A 21,678-nucleotide genomic window follows, 5' to 3' on the forward strand; every position below is an offset into this window, starting at 1 on the left:
ATTCTTAGTGCAATTTCTTGCAATGTGATTGGGTCCATTGCATTTATAGCATACAAATCCCTGCCTGTATCCTCTGTTGGGATAGTTATTTATGGGTCTTTTTTCAAATTGAGGTGTATTGTTATTATCCCTATTAGTCCTATAGAAAGCATCTCTCTCGATATCTGCAAAATGTAAATTTTGTGCCTGGATACAGATTTCATCTAATTGGGCTAGAGTTGTAGGTTTGTTCATGAAAATTAACCTTGACCTTTCGTGAGGACTCAGACCACTTAATATTGTAGATACGACTTCAGCTTCTGATTTTTCCAATCTCAATAGCAAAGCACTCTCTTTTATCGACACCACGTAAGCTGATATAGGCTCAACCGGCGCTTGCAGTCGATAAAATCGATCTTTGACTATTGTTGACATAAGTCTCTGTGGTACAAAATAGTTCAGAACCTCCTGGTGGAATTTATCAAAAGAGAGACTTGAATTGATCGCCATAGTGATTTTATCGCATAGAGGCCCAACTGTGAATGGCACTAATAGTTTTAGCATCTGGCCGTCATCTATTTGAGAAAATGATTGAATTTTTAGTGCAATAGTTAGAAACGATAACAAATCATGAATGTTCAGACCATCAGTAGGTTTCAAATTTTTAGTCAAAGATTCAATGGGGTTATGTATTTTTGAATACATTGAATGTTGTACCTGATTTTGATTTTGACTCAAAATTATATTATTGTCAGGGCCTGCAGCTGCATTCACCTCTCCAGTTGGCGAATTTATTATGTTCACAGAAGGTATATTCAATAGTTTACTTGTACCTGGTTGATTTGAAACTACAACATTTGATGTATTTGGAAATGAGAATGCACTAGGCGATTTCATATTAGCTGGAGAAGGAGGCCTACTCTTAACTTGTTTACTTTGCAAATCTACAGTACGAGCAATGATAGAAGGCAACATATTTATCATTTCATACAACAAGGTCATGGACTTTTCTTGTTTATCTGGTGTTATTGTTGGAAAGGCTTTCAAAGATTGTTCAATCACTGAAATGAAATGAAGAATCTTCGATTCTAATTTCACAATTTCTTTTCTAGTCAGTTCCGACATGGATTCAAGTTCTTCCAATAAATATAGAATTCGAGAGCTAATTTCTTTTATTGTGCTATGAGATCTTAACGTTTCATAGGACACTTGTCTACGTTCAGTGAGGTCAGCGATCTTTTGTCTAAACAAAGTTCTCAGACATTCAACTGTCTGACTTTGCATTTCCGATCTATCTAAACCTAGGATTTCCAATTCGAACAGAAGTTCATCTTTTACTAATACATCTGGGTTAATTTTATGAGACAAAAATGAATTAATTACACGGTTACTTGTAAATGCCGTTTTCACTATCTCCAGTGTAACCGCCATGTTATCCTATTATAATCAAATCTACTAATTATTAATACTTATTACTTCTACACAATAATTGAAAAGCTTGATAATTCAATATCACTAAAATTTTTCCTACTTTAGATAAATGAATGGAACCTGATAGTCTAGAAACCGCTACTCATTAAATCACTTAAAAACTTCATTAATTTAATTATATTCCATCAGAATTCAATTTTCCCATTTTAAATTTAAATTTCCAATTTCAACACAAAACTAGTACCAGAAAATTCACTAATTAACCGTACGTTCTGCTACCAATATTATAGTGTCTTTTGAGAACCTAAATTCTCAGACAACTATAATTAAGTTTGGAAATCATGCTAGACCCCGATGGTGGAGGGGTTAGTGAAATTTCTAGTACTATTCTGGTGGTGAGGAATCCGAAATAAAAATCATTTGACGATTGATTGCCTCTATATTAAATATTTAAATTCAAACAACACTTTACAATAAAATACTTTCTTCAATTAAAGATTATCTTTGTCTTTAAGAGACCAAATTTACTTATTTTTACGTCTTTAAGAGACCAAAATTTAAGGGACACATTGAATTCTGTTGGGGAAAGATCAAGTACTCATCTTGTAGTTGTCGTCGCGATGTCCAGAGTCCCTGGCGGAGATGGATGAAGGGTGAAGATGATTAGTCGTCCTCCAGGAATGTTCAGGCGTCGCGGCGACAGATCCAAAAGGGAGTTAGTCTTGTTCTCTCCTCATCAGCGTTCAATGACGTACGATTCCATCCATGGTTGGAAGAAGTCGCCGGCCCTTTTACAATGGAAATTCTCAGCCCGATACAGAAACCCAAAAGGGGTATTGAAGATCCAAAGTATAGAGGGAATCAATCATCGATTATCTTAACTATCCCATAGCTATAAGGGGGACTTTACTTCTAAATATTATTCTTACATTAAATGTCCGATTTACTTGGACAATCAATTATTAAATTCTCCTGGAGAGAATGAGAATGTACCCCCAAACGAAAACATATTACTGGAAATTGTAAGAAAATCTCAAGAAACAGTTAACACTATGACAGCTGGGATTAGAGTGATCGCTCATCCAGTTTTCAGAGGCTTCCAGACTGATCAGTTTTCCCATAATTGCCTTGAAATATTTACCCGATCGCCGGTGAATTTCTCTTTGCCCACTCTCTTTCTCCTCAGTAAGTAAGGAAGGTGATACATTCAAGCAAGAAGGAAACTAGGAGAGAAAAGTTATTTCCCTTTTGCAAGTTTAGAATTATGGGATTGAATCAGCATACTTCTGGCGTCTAAATCATTGTGAGAACAGATAATTCCAAGTGGGATCGTGGGAACCAAGGACTTTAATAAGATTCTGGTCATAATTATAACGATTTTAGAAATGCTGGCTAAGTTGCCAATGAACAAGAATAAATTTACTATCTTCATGGGAACTGAAAACTACTAACTTAACATAGAATAAATTCTATTTAATAACTCAAAATTTTGGTACACATTCCACGTTCTGCTACCAATTTTATAGTGTCTTTTGAGAACCTAAATTCTCAGACAACTATAATTAAGTTTGGAAATCATGCTAGACCCCGATGCTGGAGGGGTTAGTGAAATTTCTAGTACTATTCTGGTGGTGAGGAATCCGAAATAAAAATCATTCGACGATTGATTGCCTCTATATTAAATATTCAAATTCAAACAACACTTTACAATTTATTTAGTTTATTTAGCGTATGGCAGTATACACAACACATTTATGATCACAAAATTCGAAAAAAAAGAAAACAATAGAAAATTCATATATAAATCGAATGAAAATATCTTAGTCACTTTTGACCTGGAAATTAGAGGCATGCTTCCAGGGTATTTAAGTAGGCTATTGATGCTGGTTTAGCCACCAGGAAATCTTCATGTGCACCTGTGTATGCTGATCTGGGACATTCCTCCACTATGTGTTTCACAGTCTGGACTGCTCCACACTCACAGAAAGGGGAGTCAGCCTTCCCCCACTTATGCATCAGATAGGCACATCTACCATGATGAGTTCGTACCCTATTCAATGCCGACCATGTTTTACGAGGCAAATCGAAGCCTGGTGGCCTTTTGGTTACAAATGGGATGTCAATGTTCTGCTTTGCTGACCACGCTTGTTGCCAGGCCTCAGTTATACAGAAACCTGAATCTAAGGCTGTAATTGCCGTCCTAACCGGTGGCTTACGAGATTGCAGACGTCTCTGATTGGCATCTTGTATATCCTCATGTATTGGCAGGCTTCGATTTTCCTGTATCTTCTTGTACTCTCTAGTAAGGGCATTCATGCGTCGAAGATTTGGGGGTGGGATGTGACTCAACACCGGGAGCCATTCCACAGGGGTAGATTTTAGAACACCACCTATCATTCTCATTGAGTTATTTAGCTGAACATCAACCCTATGAACATGAGAGCTATTCATCCAGACTGGAGCACAGTACTCAGCAGCTGAAAAGACAAGGCTTAGGGCTGTAGAGCGTAATGTAGATGCTGAAGCTCCCCATGATGTTCCGCAAAGTTTTTGCATAATATTGTTTCGGGTTTTTAGTTTTTCTGCTGTCTTTGTTAGGTGCTCTTTGAATGAAAGTGTCCTATCAAGTATCACGCCCAAATATTTTGGAGCCTTATTGTGTTTAAGGCTTCTATTCTCGAATTGAATTCTTAGCTCTCTGTTCGCTTCTCTATTGTTCAGGTGGAAGCATGCAACTTCTGTTTTACTGGCATTTGGTTGGAGACGCCATCTTCGAAAGTACCTACCCATCTCTCTCAAGTCATCTGTAAGAATTTCCTCTGACTCTTCAAATGATTTACACTGTGTCGATAATACCCAGTCATCAGCATAGCCATGTTTTCTAGTCAAGGTTTCTGGCATGTCAGCAATATACAGACTGAACAAGAGAGGGGCAAGAACTGAGCCCTGAGGCAGACCATTCTACACTTTACAATAAAATACTTTCTTCAATTAAAGATTATCTTTGTCTTTAAGAGACCAAATTCACTTATTTTTACGTCTTTAAGAGACCAAAATTTAAGGGACACATTGAATTCTGGTGGGGAAAGATCAAGTACTCATCTTGTAGTTGTTGTCGCGATGTCCAGAGTCCCTGGCGGAGATGGATGAAGGGTGAAGATGATTAGTCGTCCTCCAGGAATGTTCAGGCGTCGCGGCGACAGATCCAAAAGGGAGTTAGTCTTGTTCTCTCCTCATCAGCGTTCAATGACGTACGATTCCATCCATGGTTGGAAGAAGTCGCCGGCCCTTTTACAATGGAAATTCTCAGCCCGATACAGAAACCCAAAAGGGGTATTGAAGATCCAAAGTATAGAGGGAATCAATCGTCAATTATCTTAACTATCCCATAGCTATAAGGGGGACTTTACTTCTAAATATTATTCTTACATTAAATGTCCGATTTACTTGGACAATCAATTATTAAATTCTCCTGGAGAGAATGAGAATGTACCCCCAAACGAAAACATATTACTGGAAATTGTAAGAAAATCTCAAGAAACAGTTAACACTATGACAGCTGGGATTAGAGTGATCGCTCCTCCAGTTTTCAGAGGCTTCCAGACTGATCAGTTTTCCCATAATTGCCTTGAAATATTTACCCGATCGCCGGTGAATTTCTCTTTGCCCACTCTCTTTCTCCTCAGTAAGTAAGGAAGGTGATACGTTCAAGCAAGAAGGAAACTAGGAGAGAAAAGTTTTTCCCCTTTTGCAAGTTTAGAATTATGGGATTGAATCAGCATACTTCTGGCGTCTAAATCGTCGTGAGAACAGATAATTCCAAGTGGGATCGTGGGAACCAAGGACTTTAATAAGATTCTGGTCATAATTATAACGATTTTAGAAATGCTGGCTAAGTTGCCAATGAACAAGAATAAATTTACTATCTTCATGGGAACTGAAAACTACCAACTTAACATAGAATAAATTCTATTTAATAACTCAAAATTTTGGTACAAATGCTATGCTAATTATTGACTGACTGATAAAAAACAAATTTGATTGCATCTCCTAGCATTTTGTATTATTCAGTATAGTATATCCCGTTTACAAGAACAGATGATTGGCATTGTCAATAATGCCAGAAAATCAAAATACAAAATACCACATCCAAAGAAGGATGTGATAGTGATTATAAAGCCGTGCTTACACCGAGTGTAGTTGACAAAAGTCAGTAATGATATCATCAAAATGTCATTGATATTTCAAAATTCTACGACAATTTCATGTGGCATTGTGACATTATTAACATTTGTCAATGACATTGTTCTTGTTGCAGGTGTTCATTCATGATCCACGAACACATCCAACTGACTTGATTTCTGATATCTCATCCAGTATGACTATGGCAGCCTATCAGGAAACCACTATCATTCGTCTCCATCCTCGAATTGAGAGATACACCACACAAGTTCATAATTTCATAAATATCTGCAATAGCACATCTATAGGAACAAGTGTTCCGTATTGCCGTGAAGAATGTTACTTCCGATGCAGAGCAGCAAAAAAAGCACACAAATGTAACTGCCTGTTATATCATCATGCTGGGATAACAGGTGAGATACAATCTAAATTTTAAAATTACAACATACAAATATACAGCACATAGATCAGCACACAATATACAGCACACAAATACAACACATCACACACACACACACAACACACACACACACACACACACCACACACACACACACAACACACACACACACACACACACACACACACACACACACACACACACACACACACACACACACACACAGAAAAATGAATTTATCACTTTCTTTTCGACTGAGTGAGAAATGATCTTTCTCCCTTAGAGAAATTCTCACCCTCACGGCTTTGCCTCGGGCATCAAACTTTCCCCTCAGGGAGAAAAAGTTGTATCTTTCACTCTGGATGTACAAATAACTATTTTTTCAACTCGATCTTCTTGTATTTGCCCAATTCACTCTACCAAACCCATATATGAATCTATGATGACTTCAATTTTGTATTTCAGAATCAAATTTTTCAAAGACATGTTCTCTCAAGGGCTGGGAGTGTCATTTCAGAAACATCAAGAGTGTTGTTGACAATGAAATTGAAGGTATAGTACATTATGCATTATCTATATAAAGTGTGTTTGAAAAAGAATTCCCCAGTTCTAGGCATGGATTTAAAGTGTACATTAATGAAAAACAACATCAAGTACAATGGAGGAGAGAACCTTCAAGTTTTGTTTTACATCAGTACACACCAACATGGGATCTATTTGTTGCCCTGCACACGTCGAGATTATATTCAAGTTCTCGCCATGTATTCACCAACACATCAGGTATAACTGTCTCAACCGCCGTGATGATTCTCTCCCATAAATGGTTTATGTCTGGGAGTTTTTCTCTGTACACAACATTTTTATAAAAAAGTCCAAGGGGTCAAGTCCGGGCTTCTTGGTGGTCAAGCAATTGGGCCAGCTCTCCCTATCCATCTTCCTGGAAAGCGAGTGTCTAGAGCCACGCACACATGATTCTTGTAATGAGGAGGGGCGCCATCTTGTTGGAAAAACACAAAACTGCAGGGGAACAGAACTTAGACAGTTGCTGAATCAAACACCACAAACTAGAATAGTATATACCACTTTTTAAAGATGTCTATGACATATTAAAACTAGGGAGTTCTTTTTCAAACACCCAGAATAGTGAGAGTGACCCAAAATTAAAGTGCCAAACTTTGGGAATAGGTTCTATGGGTCAAAATATAGAAAATGTGGAATATTTTTTTTCCTAAAATGCATCCTTTATGATATTCATCATTTTGTGTTTTTTACAAAATGATTTTTATCTTTAAATTCTTCCAACCGATTGCTATAAAAATTGGTAGGTATGTTTAAATAAGAGAGATGGACTGTAAAAAAAATATTCATTTTTGTCCAATTTGAAAATTCAAAATGGAGGCCATTTTAAACTTTCAATCCAAAATTGCGGGAGAATGGTGATAAATAGAGAAATATACCAAAAACAAATTTCTTTAGGAAATTCATTTACAATCAGTCAACACCAAGAAAATGAGAATCGGAAAAAGCATAACAGAGATACAATGAAATGTGTGTTACGAGGCAGGAAAACATCAATTATTTGTTGTAAATAGCAAGGAAGCCTATCATTCTGGCTAACATCAAGTTATGATTTTCTTGTGTTTGGAAAAAGGAAATTATAATTTGATTCTAATCAGCTGATAATAATCAAATTATTATTTATACACAAACAGGTCATAATTTTCTGTTTACTGGAAACACAATTAATTTGTGAGGCTGGGTTCAAATTATCTTATTTGGTAAAATGCTGAATCACAGTTATTCCAATCGAGATCTATCTGATTTTCATTTTATTTATGGCTTAGCTGATGAGAATTCACATCAGGCATGTTGCCTCTACGCAGACAGGTTTTCTAATCAACGAATTCCGAGTGGGAAAGTGTTTGTGAATGTTCACAGGAATTTGGGGGAAGGAGGAACATCAAAATCCACTCAGAAGACCCAACAGGCTCATTCTGCAAATACATTGTATAATCAAGAAAGAGTTTCGACCACTGTGGAAGAAGATCCAAGTATCAGTGTTTGAAAAATATCACGTGAAAAGAGTATCACAAAATGTTCAGTGAGATGCATTCTATGTGATCAGCAGTTGTACCCTCACCATATCCAAAGGACTTTCCAGTGCATCTTAACTTATGTCAATGGCTATTGCAACAGATCGGATGTTTCTCTTTAACATTTTGAGTGGATATATTTTACCAATTCTGGGACAAGGTAGAAGGTCAACCTGGGCCAAACTTCCCACGGGGTCAAAGATCAACCTGTGCCAGAATTCCCATGGGGTCAAAGGTTAATCTGTTCCAGAATTCCCATGGGGTCAAAGGTCATCCTATGCCAAAATGCCCATGACTCAAAGGTCAACCTGTGCCAATATCCTCATGGGGTCAAAGGTCAAGGTCAGAGTCAAGGTCAAGACCAGGATCAAGGTCAAGGTCAGTGTGAAGGTCAAGGTTAAAAACAAAGTCAAGGTCAAAGTAGAAAAAATTAAAAAAAAGAAGAAACTGAATAAAATAAAATTTAAAAAAATAAAAAACTAAAAAAATAAAAAGAAAGAATTTTGAATAAAGAAATAAACTGGAAAAAAATTCAACTCCCCACCCTCTGGGCATTGTATATAAATGGTGCAAAATGGTGCTGACACTTGTGTGTAGGGGTATGCGCCACCTTAGTCCTCCGACACACCCAGAACCTGACAGGAGTGGACAGCGACTATCTCATCCATCGACACCGTACACCAGCGACAGGGAAAGACTGTTTTGAAAGTCTCGAATTGGTGTGTGCGTTAGGCCCCAACACCGGACACTTTTACATCTGTACAGAAACGACAAAGTCAGACACATCGAATCTCTGACACTTCCAAAACAAGCCGGTTAGGTTACACTTCTTGGATGGACTGTACTACGCAGAGCTGTCTGATTTTCAAACAATAGTCATTGTTCTGATGAATCCCCATATGTAGGCTATTAACAAGACCATTGACAATTTATTTCTGAAACCTATATCACTCTTTTCTATCCCTCTTCTTGGTAATATCAGACGATGACTTATCTTGTAACTGTATAATTCGTTATATATCATTCCTATTTTGTGTACTTGTCTCTCTTTTCTGCAGTTATTTGGAGCTTAAATAATAGAATTATTAGTAAATTTCTTGACACAAAACAAAAAAAAACTTCACTTAATAGTTCAATTGTCAAGATTAGTGAGTACACTGAAACCTCTCAATAACTCTATAATTCGTAGTTTTGCCATCAAAAACACTGTAATTAGTATTCCCATAAAGATAAATACATCAATATGCCATACTAATACTGATAACTCCAGTAATGAGTTCATCGAAAATTATGCTACAGTAACTATAATAACTCCAGTGATGAGGAGACCGAAAATCACATAAACTGATGAAGTGAATTGGAAAAAAGGGTGTTGTGATTTATCATTAGTAAGCTGGAATATTAATTGCATGCAATTACCACAATTTATCCATTTATCCATAACAGATAACGCTATTTCAGAATTATCACATAGACTCTCCTCAATGCCCCGAATTCAGCTGATTAATATACAAATTTTACATCAACTCACTTTCGTTAATGTCTGTCTGCCTGTCTATTGTTTGTTTTCAACATAGCCTACATGTATTAGATAATACAACTTGTGATAGTAATACCTTTAACGTTATAGTAATTGGTATTATTAGTTTAGGGATTTTTAATTCTGATTGTGAATTATTTACCCATACGGAGTAAACTTTAAAGTTCTATGGATTCACATATAATAATATAGCTAGAGACGCCCTTGGTTGAAGAACTCGCTCATGAACAGTTGTATTGATCTCTGAAATCTTTTACAAGTATGTCAAATTAATATTTATCAATTTTTTCTAATATCCATTCATAGATAGCCTCTATATAAATTAATTATGGGATCAGTATCCATGATATATTTTTTTCGTATTCTATTTTATCAGCCTCGATATTGCAAAATATGCGTTTTAGAGGAAACTTTTATGAAACAAAAATTGTAGAGGAAGATTTCAAAAATATTCTCGTCTAAAAAAACGGTTGAATATCTTGAATGGTTATTGAAATACAAGCGATATAGCAAAACCCTGAAAATTTTAGCGGCCATCTTGTTTCCGAGGTGTTTGCCTGTGATTTCGACTTATCAGAATCCTCATTATGCTAGACCTAACGAAGAAATTGAGACATCTTCCACGGCTGTTACTCAGAAATGACCACGGAGTGCCTTATTCCTGACATTTGCGCCTGGACTATACCCTCATTCTTTTTCAGAGTCCTCTTATATTTATACACTTCCCCGTCATCAGTCACCCATCTGAAAGCAGAAAACTTTGCTTGCACTCTCTGTATGTTCATCCTAAATGACTGCGAGTCACAGAGAAACTGTTTCAATCATCACTGTCTTTCTCAGGTAAAGCATCTCTTGGTAGGACTCAACCAATCACGTAACTTTTTTGACTGGGGATCCCAAAATCGATATTTTCAGTAACGGACATGTCACTTGTCACATCTACTCACCTCCACCTCTTTTACTTGAAAACCAGCAATAGACCGTTGAGACAATTGAGTCTATCTTTTCATATTCCCTTAAAACTACCTGATTGTTATAAGCTAATTTTAGTATGTGCTTCTCTAACATAGAAATACCCTTTTCTTGGAATATGGGGATGTAAAGGCATATTTATATAGGATAGAATTCCTGGAAGACTGGATATGTGAGCACGTTGTCAATGGAAATGAGTAGAATACAAAAACTTTGAAAAGTTTAACAAAGTTGAACAGGGGCGCCATTTAGGGTGGCAGGGGGGGCCTAGGCCCCCCTCAAGGATCAGATAAATAATGAAAATGCGGGTCTATCTACACGAATCCTTAGAGCCTCATAATGATTTAATACTTTTTTTTAACAGCAGTAGTATAATTCCTCCTACAGTATCAACAATGTAGCAAAACTGCCTTGAAAGTATGGATACGGGTACTGAGTAATAAAAAATATATTTTTCTCTGTGGTATAGTTTGAATACAGAATGGGTACACTTATTGATCAGAGCACAATAAGAGAGTTATTGAATAAATTTCAATGTGATAATTAACAAGTTGTAAGATGTCACAGTGAAAGCAAAAGAAAGGGCACAATCAGACAATCAAAAATGTATGTAAAGAGTTATTGAGAATCATGGGAACAGCTTGATGTATCTTTAGCTTTCTAACTGAGAGTTATTTTCCAATTAGAATATGATCCATAATGATATTGTTGAAATTGTCATTGTAAAAGAAAAGTTTATCTTTTTCCATGATTTTTAAGAAATCTGTTTCAGTGTATTCCTACTTTAGGGCCTCTCTGTAGACCTATATTTCTAATAAATATTTCATGATTGAATTTATCAACTAATAATGTATATGTTTGTATTGATACTTCAACCACATTTGTATAAAAGTAGAAAAAGTGAAGCATATAATAACATCTTTGAATGTAACATTTATGGGGAAAAAATCAGGTCCCTCTATCCTTTGTGGGTATTCCTCCCCCTCCCCAATACCTCTTGGTTTTTGCTGCCCCCCCTTGCAGTTTGGTGAAATGGCGCCACTGAAGTTGAATGAAATCAACTTCAATTATTGTATGGCAACATTAAACCGGTAATTCACGAGTAAATACTGATGTGGTCGATTTCAATAAATATCAAATGAAATGGTTGTTTTCTTCTAAACAACATGTTTCTTCTTTCAATAAAACATGTTTTCTTCTTTCAATAAACATTAAATGAAATGGTTGTTTTTTCTAAATGTCTATACTTGAGCATTCTGTTAATTTGGAACAGAGCTCACTTTCACGGGGTTTCCTCAGATGATGCAGTAATCACTGAGTAATCTCCAACATACGCACAGATTTCAATTATCCAGGAGAGAGTCGTCTAAAATTAAAACTATTAGTGCAATATTGCTAAATAATTATTGCCAATTATTAGTGTTTCTCAGAAAATTATTAATCCCATAAATGTCTCTTAATTAAATGATAAGTTATGGAGTTCCAAATATTATAATATTTTTCGCATTCCCATTTTTCTTTTTTACTTTCCTTGCCCTACTACCAATATGTTTTTTAAGGAAAGTATTGCTTTCCAAAAAAAATTAAGGTACCCCAATTTCAAGTTTCCTATACGTTTCAAGGTCCCCTGAATCCAAAAACATGATTTTTGGGTGTTGGTCTGTGTGTGTGTGTGTGTGTGTGTGTGTGTGTGAGTATGTGTGTATGTGTGTATGTCTGTGAACACGATAAATCCATTCCCAATCAACCGATTGACTTGAAATTTTGAACTTAAGGTCCTTATACCATGAGGACCCGAAAATAAGAAATTCAACAAAATTCAATTCAAGATGGCGGAAAAAATGGCGGATAATTACTAAAACAAAAAAAATTTTCACGGTTTTCTCGAAAACGGCTCTAACGATTTTCTTCAAATTAATACCATGGGTAGCTATTTATAAGCCCTATTAACTGACATGAGTCTCATTCCTGGGAAAATTGCAGGAGCTCCGTAATATTCTTGAGAAAAATGGTGGACAATTACTAAAAAACCATGTTTTTCACGATTTTCTCAAAAACGTCTCCAATGATTTCCTTCAAATTTATACCATGGATATTTATAAGCCCCATCAACTGGTATGAGTCTCATTTCTGGGAAAATTGCAGGAGCTCCGTAATATTCTTGAGAAAAATGGCGGATAATTACTAAAAAACCATGTTTTCCACGGTTTTCTCGAAAACGACTCTAACGATTTTCTTCAAATTCATACTCTGGATAAGCCCTATCAACTGACATGAATCTCATTTCTTGGAAATTGCAGGAGCTCAGTAATATTCTCGAGAAAAATGGCGGATATTTACTAAAAAACCATGTGTTTCACGATTTTCTCAAAAAAGACTTTTCAAATTCATACCCTGTATAGTTATTTATCATCTCTATCAACTGGAATGAGTCTATTTCCTAGGAAACTAATGGGGTCCACCCCATCCTTGAGAAATGGACTTTGTAAACTGACATGAGTCTTTTGTCCTTCTCGTGCATGAGGTAGGTAGGTAGAGCAGTTTATAAGAAGAACACATAGTCGAGATATTTCATCTGTAGAACAGCTGTTTTGACAACTTTTGAAAAAATCATCGAATCTCACAATTTACACAAAGGAAAAAGTACTCTGAAAACAATTATATAATTATACACATATACAGTAGTCTCATCGTAGTTTCAAATATGTTGCCGCCAATCGTCATTATGTTATTCCCCTAAATCATTCTCGTTTAAGAGCATCAAATAATCGACTTTCCTTGTTCAATGAGCAAGGAAAGTTGTGTGAGTGTACCACACCAGATTTTTTTTATATTTTGAATCGCTTCATTTGGGTCACTCGTTGTTTAGTCGAATATAGTATTATTGTTTGTTATTGTATAATAGTATCTATCACATAATAGTATAATAGTATCTATATAGTATAATAGTATCTATCACATAAATCTTTCTCAGCAGCGACTATATAAACGCTTAACATAGGTTGCTAGGAAACGATAATAATAAGAATATGTGATGAATAATCAATCTATCCTGTTCTAGGCGAGCAATATTTCTGTATCACAGATATCCAAAAACTTCAACACTTAAATGTGAATATCTTTGAAACGGTTTGATATTGATGAGTGATTTCCAACATTCATTGCCTCTTGAAATTCTTTATTTGAATCTTGTATTAAAACCTTCCCATAGATAATAGAGAAAGACATAGAGAATGAAGATGGCAGACCAAAATTTTGAAGCTACCTACAGAATTTTTTTAATTTGAATAATCCCAGTGGAGCTACTGTCAAATTATCTTTGGAAAAGGAACATTAAGCTGTTTTCCTATTAATATTACGCTGTAGGCCTACGTGAATCCATAGAACTTCATATGTTCCTTCGTATGGGTAAATGATTCAGAATCAAAATTGAAATCTTGTTAAATTAATAATACCAACGACATAGCAACTGCCATCACAATTATTTGTATCATTAATATTATGCGTATGCTACTGAAGGATAATAGTCAGGCAGACACACAGGAGCAAGCTATTTTAACTCATGTACTTTCAATGTTACTTTTATATCCTGAAAAAGGACGAAGAAGTGAGTAAAATATTTTGTTGTTCAACGAACTTCACCTGTGAAAAGGTTCGAAGAGTGTGTGTTCAAAATTTGAAGCTGATCGATCAACTCTTTCTAAAGTTATTGTAGTGCATTCAAACAAACAAGCAAACCCACAGACTGGCAACAACTTTGAACTTGAGTAAAAAGTAAGAACTTGCTAACGCTCGTTCAACAAATATTATTGAGAGAACAACGGGCGGTATTATCAAGTTGGGAGCACATAACTTTAAGGAGTCAAATTATTTCAGTGTAGGGGATTGTGTATTTTAAAAGAGAGTGTGTTTCTGAGGAATATAGGCCTATAGTGAGAAAGTGAAGAGGTGAGGATTTGATTGAATTGGAGTTTTAGTTTTTTTGCACGGCCGGCCCTCTCTCACATTCAACCCTCCAGTACAATGCTACATCAACTTTATTAAATATACAATCCTATTCAGTTGAATGGAGGAATTCACAATATTACAAGCAAGAAAAAATTTACAAATCTAGACATGGGAAAGTCAAATTCAAGATAGGTTGAAGATAATAATTATGTCTGAAGCATTGTATGAAATAATAACAAAACCCTGAGGGGTTTTGAAGAAAGGAGAGTATTAGCACACAACCGGGTAAGAGAGAGAGAGAGAGAGAGAGAGAGAGAGAGAGAGAGAGAGAGAGAGAGAGAGAGAGAGAGAGAGAGAGAGAGAGTCGTGTGTGTGTGTGTTTGTGTGAGAAAGAGAGAGAGTGAGAGAGAAGGCGCAGGAGTGATAGAGAGAGGGAAAGAGAGAGTGAATGAGAGAGGAAGCAATAGAGCCAAATAAGGTTGAGATAAGAGACAATCTCACGCAGGAGTATTGTCTGATGGTGGTCACACACACACTTCTTTCTGTCACACTAAGTTATAAACATAATATTTCAAAGAAAGTACAGTCTGTGCCAAAATTCAAACCAGTTTACTTCCTAGCTATTCTGCCAGCTTAACTGACATAAGCGACAAAAGCTGATAGCGACAACCAGAGACTGTTTTCCAGGTAGAGAAATTAGTCACAGACTCGCCTCACCAAAACAAGACACTTCTTTTTCAGCACAAGTACGACAAAAGTAGCCACCGCCAAAACAAGACTGAATTTCTAGGCTAGGAAGTGCTAGGATGGATGTGTCTGACTTTGATGGTGGTGTATACTGACATCCCCCCGTGTGTAGCCATCAGTGTTCAGCCAAGAGCTATAAGACACACCTTTGACTTGTCCAGATATTATTGTCATAGAATCCAACGTTTTAGACAGTGTGGTGCTAGCGAACATTATTTTGTGATGTATTCCAGCACACAGACACCACCACACTGCCGCCGATTATCATTTTTTATCTTCAATTGTGTGAAATAGGTTAGTTACACAACTGTTTATTAACATAGTTTGTAAAGAGATAGAGATTTGTCTTATTCCCCTCATCAGATGTAGCTGCATTGATTTGTATGGCACTATTTATTTTGTTCAGTGCTGCATATTTTGTGAATAAATAATCATCTTTTTGTCTGTTGAGCTCTGTAAACAGTATGTTTGTATGGCATAGCATTTCCTCTAGTTTATTGTATAAATAAATGTATAGAGCAAGGTGTTTTTCCTGAAACACTAAAACTATCAAACGTTTATAAGAAGGTTGACAAAGTTTTTGAAATTATAATTCATAAGCAAATATGTGTGTATTTAGAGCAACATAAAGTTGTATGTAATGAGCAGTTTGGTTTTATTAAGAATAGGTTGACCACACAAGCTGTTGATTCACTCATCAATAAAATTCTTGAGGCTTTTGAGGGTAAACACTTTGTTCAGGCCAACTTCTGTGACCTGAGGAAGACATTTGATTGTATTAACCATTCTGTTCACTACGCATTTCTCCTCTTTTTGTTTTGTATTTAGCGTGCATGTCTCGCTGTTGGTTCCATGCTTGGCATCAGCTGCTTACTAGATAAATATCTGCTCTGGTGGCAGAAATTAGCATTGCTCTCGGGCATTATCATCTCTTATTTTTCTTAATTGGGCATTTCACATATTTCTTATTATTTTGGATGTATTCATTTCTTATTTCCTTCTTTTGCATAATTATTCTTGTAATTTCTTCATCTCTTTTGGTATATTTGTCGTTAGCGGTTCATTTTGGTATTGGTTTTTGCTGCAATCCCTGTTTTACTTTCGACCTGCCCCAACAATTCTCCTGCTTGTTGAAAAATGGCTTCAATTTCGGCATCTCACTTATGTCTCCTAAAAAATGTCCATTTTTTATTCCCCTTTAAAGATTTCAACATTTTAGCATTATACAAATAGCTCTTTTTTATCATTAAAAACATCATCCCCAGTTTTAAAGTGTTTACTGCCCAGAGTTAGTTTGTGTTTGCTTTGAGTCGCACCGGCCTCATGGCAGTTTCTTATCCACAAGGGAAATTCTCAACCTCTTCAAAGTTTTCATAACAATTCTTGGGGATTTTATTGAATCCACGTCTTGCCTTATTCACGATGGATAAGGGGGATCTCTACTCATCATCATCATTCATCTTGTGGAGTCTACTTCCAATCCTGTCCCTGCGCGGTGTAAGGAAGGTTCCTTCTGCTTATAGTACAGGTACAAATGTCATAAATAAGACACTCCATGGTCATTTTTGATTGACAGCCGTGGAAAATGTCTCAATTTCTTTGTTAGGTCTAGCATGATAAGGATCGTGATGATAAGTCGAAATCACAGGCAAACACCTTGAAAACAAGATGGCTGCCTTAATTTTCAACTGTTTTTTTCTGACAAAAAAATTTTAAAAACTTCCTCTACAATTTTTGTTTGATAAAATTATCTTCTTAGACACATATTTTTCTAATTTAACCTTCAAAAGCCCAATTTTTTTTTAAATTTGTTCAAATTTAATTCCATCATAACTTTCTTTGTGCAAGAGATACAGAGATATTTGAATCTATGAAATTTAGAGCGTTTTCTCAACTTCAGAACGATATATATCTTCATGCACTGTACGTTGAAAAATGAGTTCTCCAAAGAAAACCCTGCATGATCTCTGGTGTGTTTTTCCATAAGCATAAGGTAACAAGCTAGAACTATGAAATCGATTTTTTCATGACTACTTTAAGATAGAGACTTGCAAATGGTCTCAATCTCTTTGTTACAAGACAAATGAGAATTTGATGATGGAAACAACGAAAATATTTGACATCATTGGAAAATAGAAGATGGCGTTCATTATTGACAGAAATTTTCAATATCACTTGTTCTTCAGTTATTGTGAGAGATTGACTCTACCACCAAAGTGTGTAAAATTAACCAAGCAATGATGTTCAAGAGAATCATCCCATTTCGACCACTCTTTCCTTTATTTATTCAACTTCAAAAACTTGAAACAATTTTCGGGGAAATATTTCACTTCCCACTCTGTATATGTATTCGCAGTGGACAAACACTAGTATTATTGGCACAGTGTTGTAGAATTTTTCCAATGCTTCAAAATGACATCTAGATGGAGGCTTTAAGTCCATATTTCACGGCTGGAGCGTCATCAGAAAAAGAGTAAAAAGTACTGTTTGCAGCCAAAAACACACTTTTTCCACCAAATGCCAATCCCAACAATTAGAAAACATGTATTCCCCATTCTTTCTATGTCGGGGTCATGAAATATTGTTACCTGCCAAACAACCCATACTCCAAGACCTGAAGCGTTGTTCAGAGGGAGAGCATTTGAAGACATTGAAAATGAGACTGGGTGAGACTTATCAACAAGCTGTCAAGAGTTCCTCGGAAGCAGCAGATAAATGGCTTATAACCGCTAATGAAGGCAGAAAACCAAGAGAATCGAAGATGGAGATGCAGTTCATCTGCACAATTCCGCAGTAAAACCTGGAGAATCGAGTAAATTTCATCTCCCTTGGGTGGGACCATTTGAAGTAAGTGAGAAGATGTTCCCAGTGAGCTAGATGGTGATCTTGCCTGATGATCGCCAGATCAATGTTCATGTGAACTGCTTGAAAACTTGCCTCAAACCCAAGGATGAGAAGAGACTAAGTTCCAGTCAAGTTGCTAAAGAAGTTATTGACTAACAGGAGGAGTAAGACAACCTGGAACAGGAAGTACCAGAGTCAGTGGAGGTTGACCCATCTTATGTGCCCGGGGGTAGGGATCAAACCATCACAAGAACCTCGCCATATAATTTGAGACAAAGGAATCAGTACAGCTCTTTTTTAAACGATGGGGGAGTGTGAAGGGAATCCCCTTCATGGCTTCCATGTCATTAGCATTGGTGGAATTGGATAAATCTTTCGGATATTGTAGTATGATTATTTTGGAGCTTCCAGATGGCTGAATTGATCCGATATCCTGGACATTATTAGAGTTACAGATGATTTCGTTAGAATCTTGTTTTTTTCATGATGACAAACATTTTTGAGATTGCCATCATGGATAATCTCGTTCTACACATCATTATGAAGAGATTGATACCATTCCCAACTCTACCTTCAAGGAGTCATGAGTTATCAAGTGCCATTGTCTATTAATTTTTGGATAGGCATTGTTGGGGAGTATCTCATAGGACCATGGTTTTTATCCAACTGACTTGATGGTGCATCATACTTGAACTTTTTAACAGAAGATCTTCCAGGACTGCTAGAAGACTTACCACTTAATTTGAGAATAAATATGTGGTTCATGCAAGATGGTTCACCACCACACTTTTCATTGAATGTGATGCGTCATTTTGAACATTTGAATCAAGTGTTTGAAAATAAATGGATAGGGCATGGGGGCCCATCCCATGGCCTGTCAGGTCTCCTGACCTTAATCCCCTAGATTTTTTAATGGGGTTTTTTAAAATCTTAAGTTTACCATACCCCTGTTGAGAATATTGAGTATTTGAAGGAACGAATTGTAGCCGGTTGTGAAGTGATAAGACAAAAGCCTGGGGTATTTGGAAGAAAGAGGGATTCAAGTCAAGTCAATCAAGTTTTATTGAACAAAATATTCACATTGGAGGTCCCACTAAACCCGAAGGTTTTTCAGTAGGTGCCTACTATATAAGTAAACATAGTAAATCATAGAATCGTACGGTACATTACAAAGAAATAAAATAAAAAAAATTGATAAGAGGAAGAGAAATTTTTTTTTGCATGCAACGGGAAGTTGGGAAATGAGAGGATGTAAAGGAAGGATGGTGGTGAGGAAGGTAAACTTATCTAGGAACTAGGATAATAAAATTTATGGAAAGAAATTCTAGATAAACTACTCAGGTAGAAGGAAAATATCAATAAAATGAAATCGTAAATCATGAAAAATGAGTAGGCTATTCACTATATTTATAGTCGATGAGAAAGAGGATGGATAGTGTCATAGAAATGGATGGAGCACACGTAGAACATTTGTAGTAATTTTTGTAAATTTGTTGTAACTTTCGAAAAGCTGTCTTGTGTTAGAATTAAATTTTGTTTTAATTTCTTCTTCTAATAGCTTACTGTAATGTACTCATGTTCTGCTGCCTCCTAACACACATTCCATTGTATCTCTGTTATGCTTTGTCTGATTCTCATTTTTTTGGTGTTCTGATTGTAAATAGAATTTCCTAAAAAAATTAGTTCTTGGTAAATTTCTCTATCTATCAATATTCTCCCGCAATTTTGGATTGAAAATTTAAAATGGCCGCCATTTTGAATTTTTGAATTGGGCAAAGTTGAATATTTTCTCTACAGTTCATCTCTCTTATTGAATTTGAACATACCTACCGAATTTATAGCGATCGGTTGGAAAACTTTGAAGATAAAAATCATTTTGTAAAAAATACAAAATGGCATCTCGTGAATGAAGCGTTTTAGGAAAAAAAATATTCTATATTTTCTCTTTGTTTTGACCCATAGAACTTATTCTCGAAGTTTGGCACTCTAATTTTAGGACACTCTATAGAGTGAGGGATAGTGTATGGTAAGAGCTTAATTAATTTAATATTCCTATCACGAGGATAATTTGACAATAGGTTTGATTGAGGATCCCAGTTGAATTAAATATAACTTTTCTGTGGCTTCAAAATTCTGATCCACTATCATGGATTCGTCTTTTTGAATCCAACTTTATTTATCAAAAAAGGAGGGAATCATAATATTATAATTCATTTCAAGAAACAATGAATGACAAAATCGCACATCAATATTTCAAATCGTTTTGAAGATTTTCACAATTAATTGGAGATATTAACAAATCATACATAAATGAAATAAATGGGTAAGCCTACCCACATTTGAAATCCAAAAATAATCTAAACCATCAAATTTTAGTTTTTTTTTTGTGTTAGTAAACTTTTGTAGTGCAGCACCTTTTACTGTGAATATTTGTACATGAAAAACGTAGACTATTATTATTCTTATTTTTCACCAAGAGTCCAGGCAACGAATTCTCAAAAAAGGTAAAGAGGGAAAAGTGTGTAACATAATTTTTGACCCCACAGCTCCTTTAGGGATAGTTAAAGGGAGTGAACATCGAAAGTCCTCACCCCTACTTCCAGTGCTAAGAGGGTTGAAGTGATTTGAAAGTACCATATTTTGGTTTTTTGCATATATCTCGAACAAAATGCGCCTTTCGGGAATTTTTATTGAATACAAAATTGAAGCTTACAGATTAGCCTACAAGTTTAATCTGTAACATTTCTCTATATCTCTCATAGTTTTCTAGGTATGAGCTCTCAAAGATGTCACATTTTTAAGAAAACCCTTCCGATTTTTTCATCTTCTTGGTCTTATAACTTTTAAACGATTGATTGAAAAAATCCGTGCTAATCATGAGCTCATAGAGCATCATATTCTCTTCAATTTCATGTATTATTTCATCATTTTACGCATCTTCCTACGATTGTTGCAGCCGTTATAGTGTTGAGTGTAAAATCTTCAGTTCAACAACAATATTCAATATTCAATTGTTTAACAACAATTGGACAGGCAAATTTGGGGAGAATGTTTGGAACACAAAGTTTGACTTTCCAGCTTTGTTTGGAATGGAATTTTTGCTGGAAAGTTTTCTATGATCATTAAAAACTGGGCTGTTCAAGATTTAAGGTAATCAGTCTCATTAGGGTTCCTTATGAAGAATAATATTAATGAAGATTTTAGCTTTTCAGGAGGAGATAAGTTCTTGTGAGTGTCCCCCAGCATGTGAAAGTATCCAGTACAGATATGAAACATCTTCTTACTCTGACGAAGAATCATCCAGGTAATTTCTAATATCATATGATAGTGTAAAGGAATCACATATAATTTTTAATATAGGGGGACCGAGCTTCACTCTGGAGTACAAAAGCATTCACATTTTATAACGAAGAAGTAGATAATAATATATTGATAGTTAATAGAATGATATACTATGTTTGCTACAATATTTGTTAATTAAACATTTACTATTCAACACTAATAGCATCTAGTTTGTCACGGTGTATATCGTAACTAGTGAGG

General features: G+C 35.7%; 1 protein-coding gene across 1 annotated transcript in view; it reads left to right on the plus strand.

Moving 5' to 3' along the window:
* The window catches only part of LOC120353001 (sodium channel protein Nach-like), a 56,918-nt gene that overhangs the window by 16,721 nt on the left and 18,519 nt on the right, over positions 1 to 21,678 (plus strand). Inside the window, exons 3-5 of the mRNA XM_039435392.1 lie at positions 5,729 to 6,005; positions 6,457 to 6,543; positions 21,340 to 21,439. Coding sequence (XP_039291326.1) covers positions 5,729 to 6,005; positions 6,457 to 6,543; positions 21,340 to 21,439 — 464 coding nt within the window. The remainder of the gene's footprint in view (positions 1 to 5,728; positions 6,006 to 6,456; positions 6,544 to 21,339; positions 21,440 to 21,678) is intronic.

Source organism: Nilaparvata lugens, chromosome 9 (genome assembly GCF_014356525.2).
Source record: "Nilaparvata lugens isolate BPH chromosome 9, ASM1435652v1, whole genome shotgun sequence".
Taxonomy (NCBI): Eukaryota; Metazoa; Arthropoda; class Insecta; order Hemiptera; family Delphacidae; genus Nilaparvata; species Nilaparvata lugens.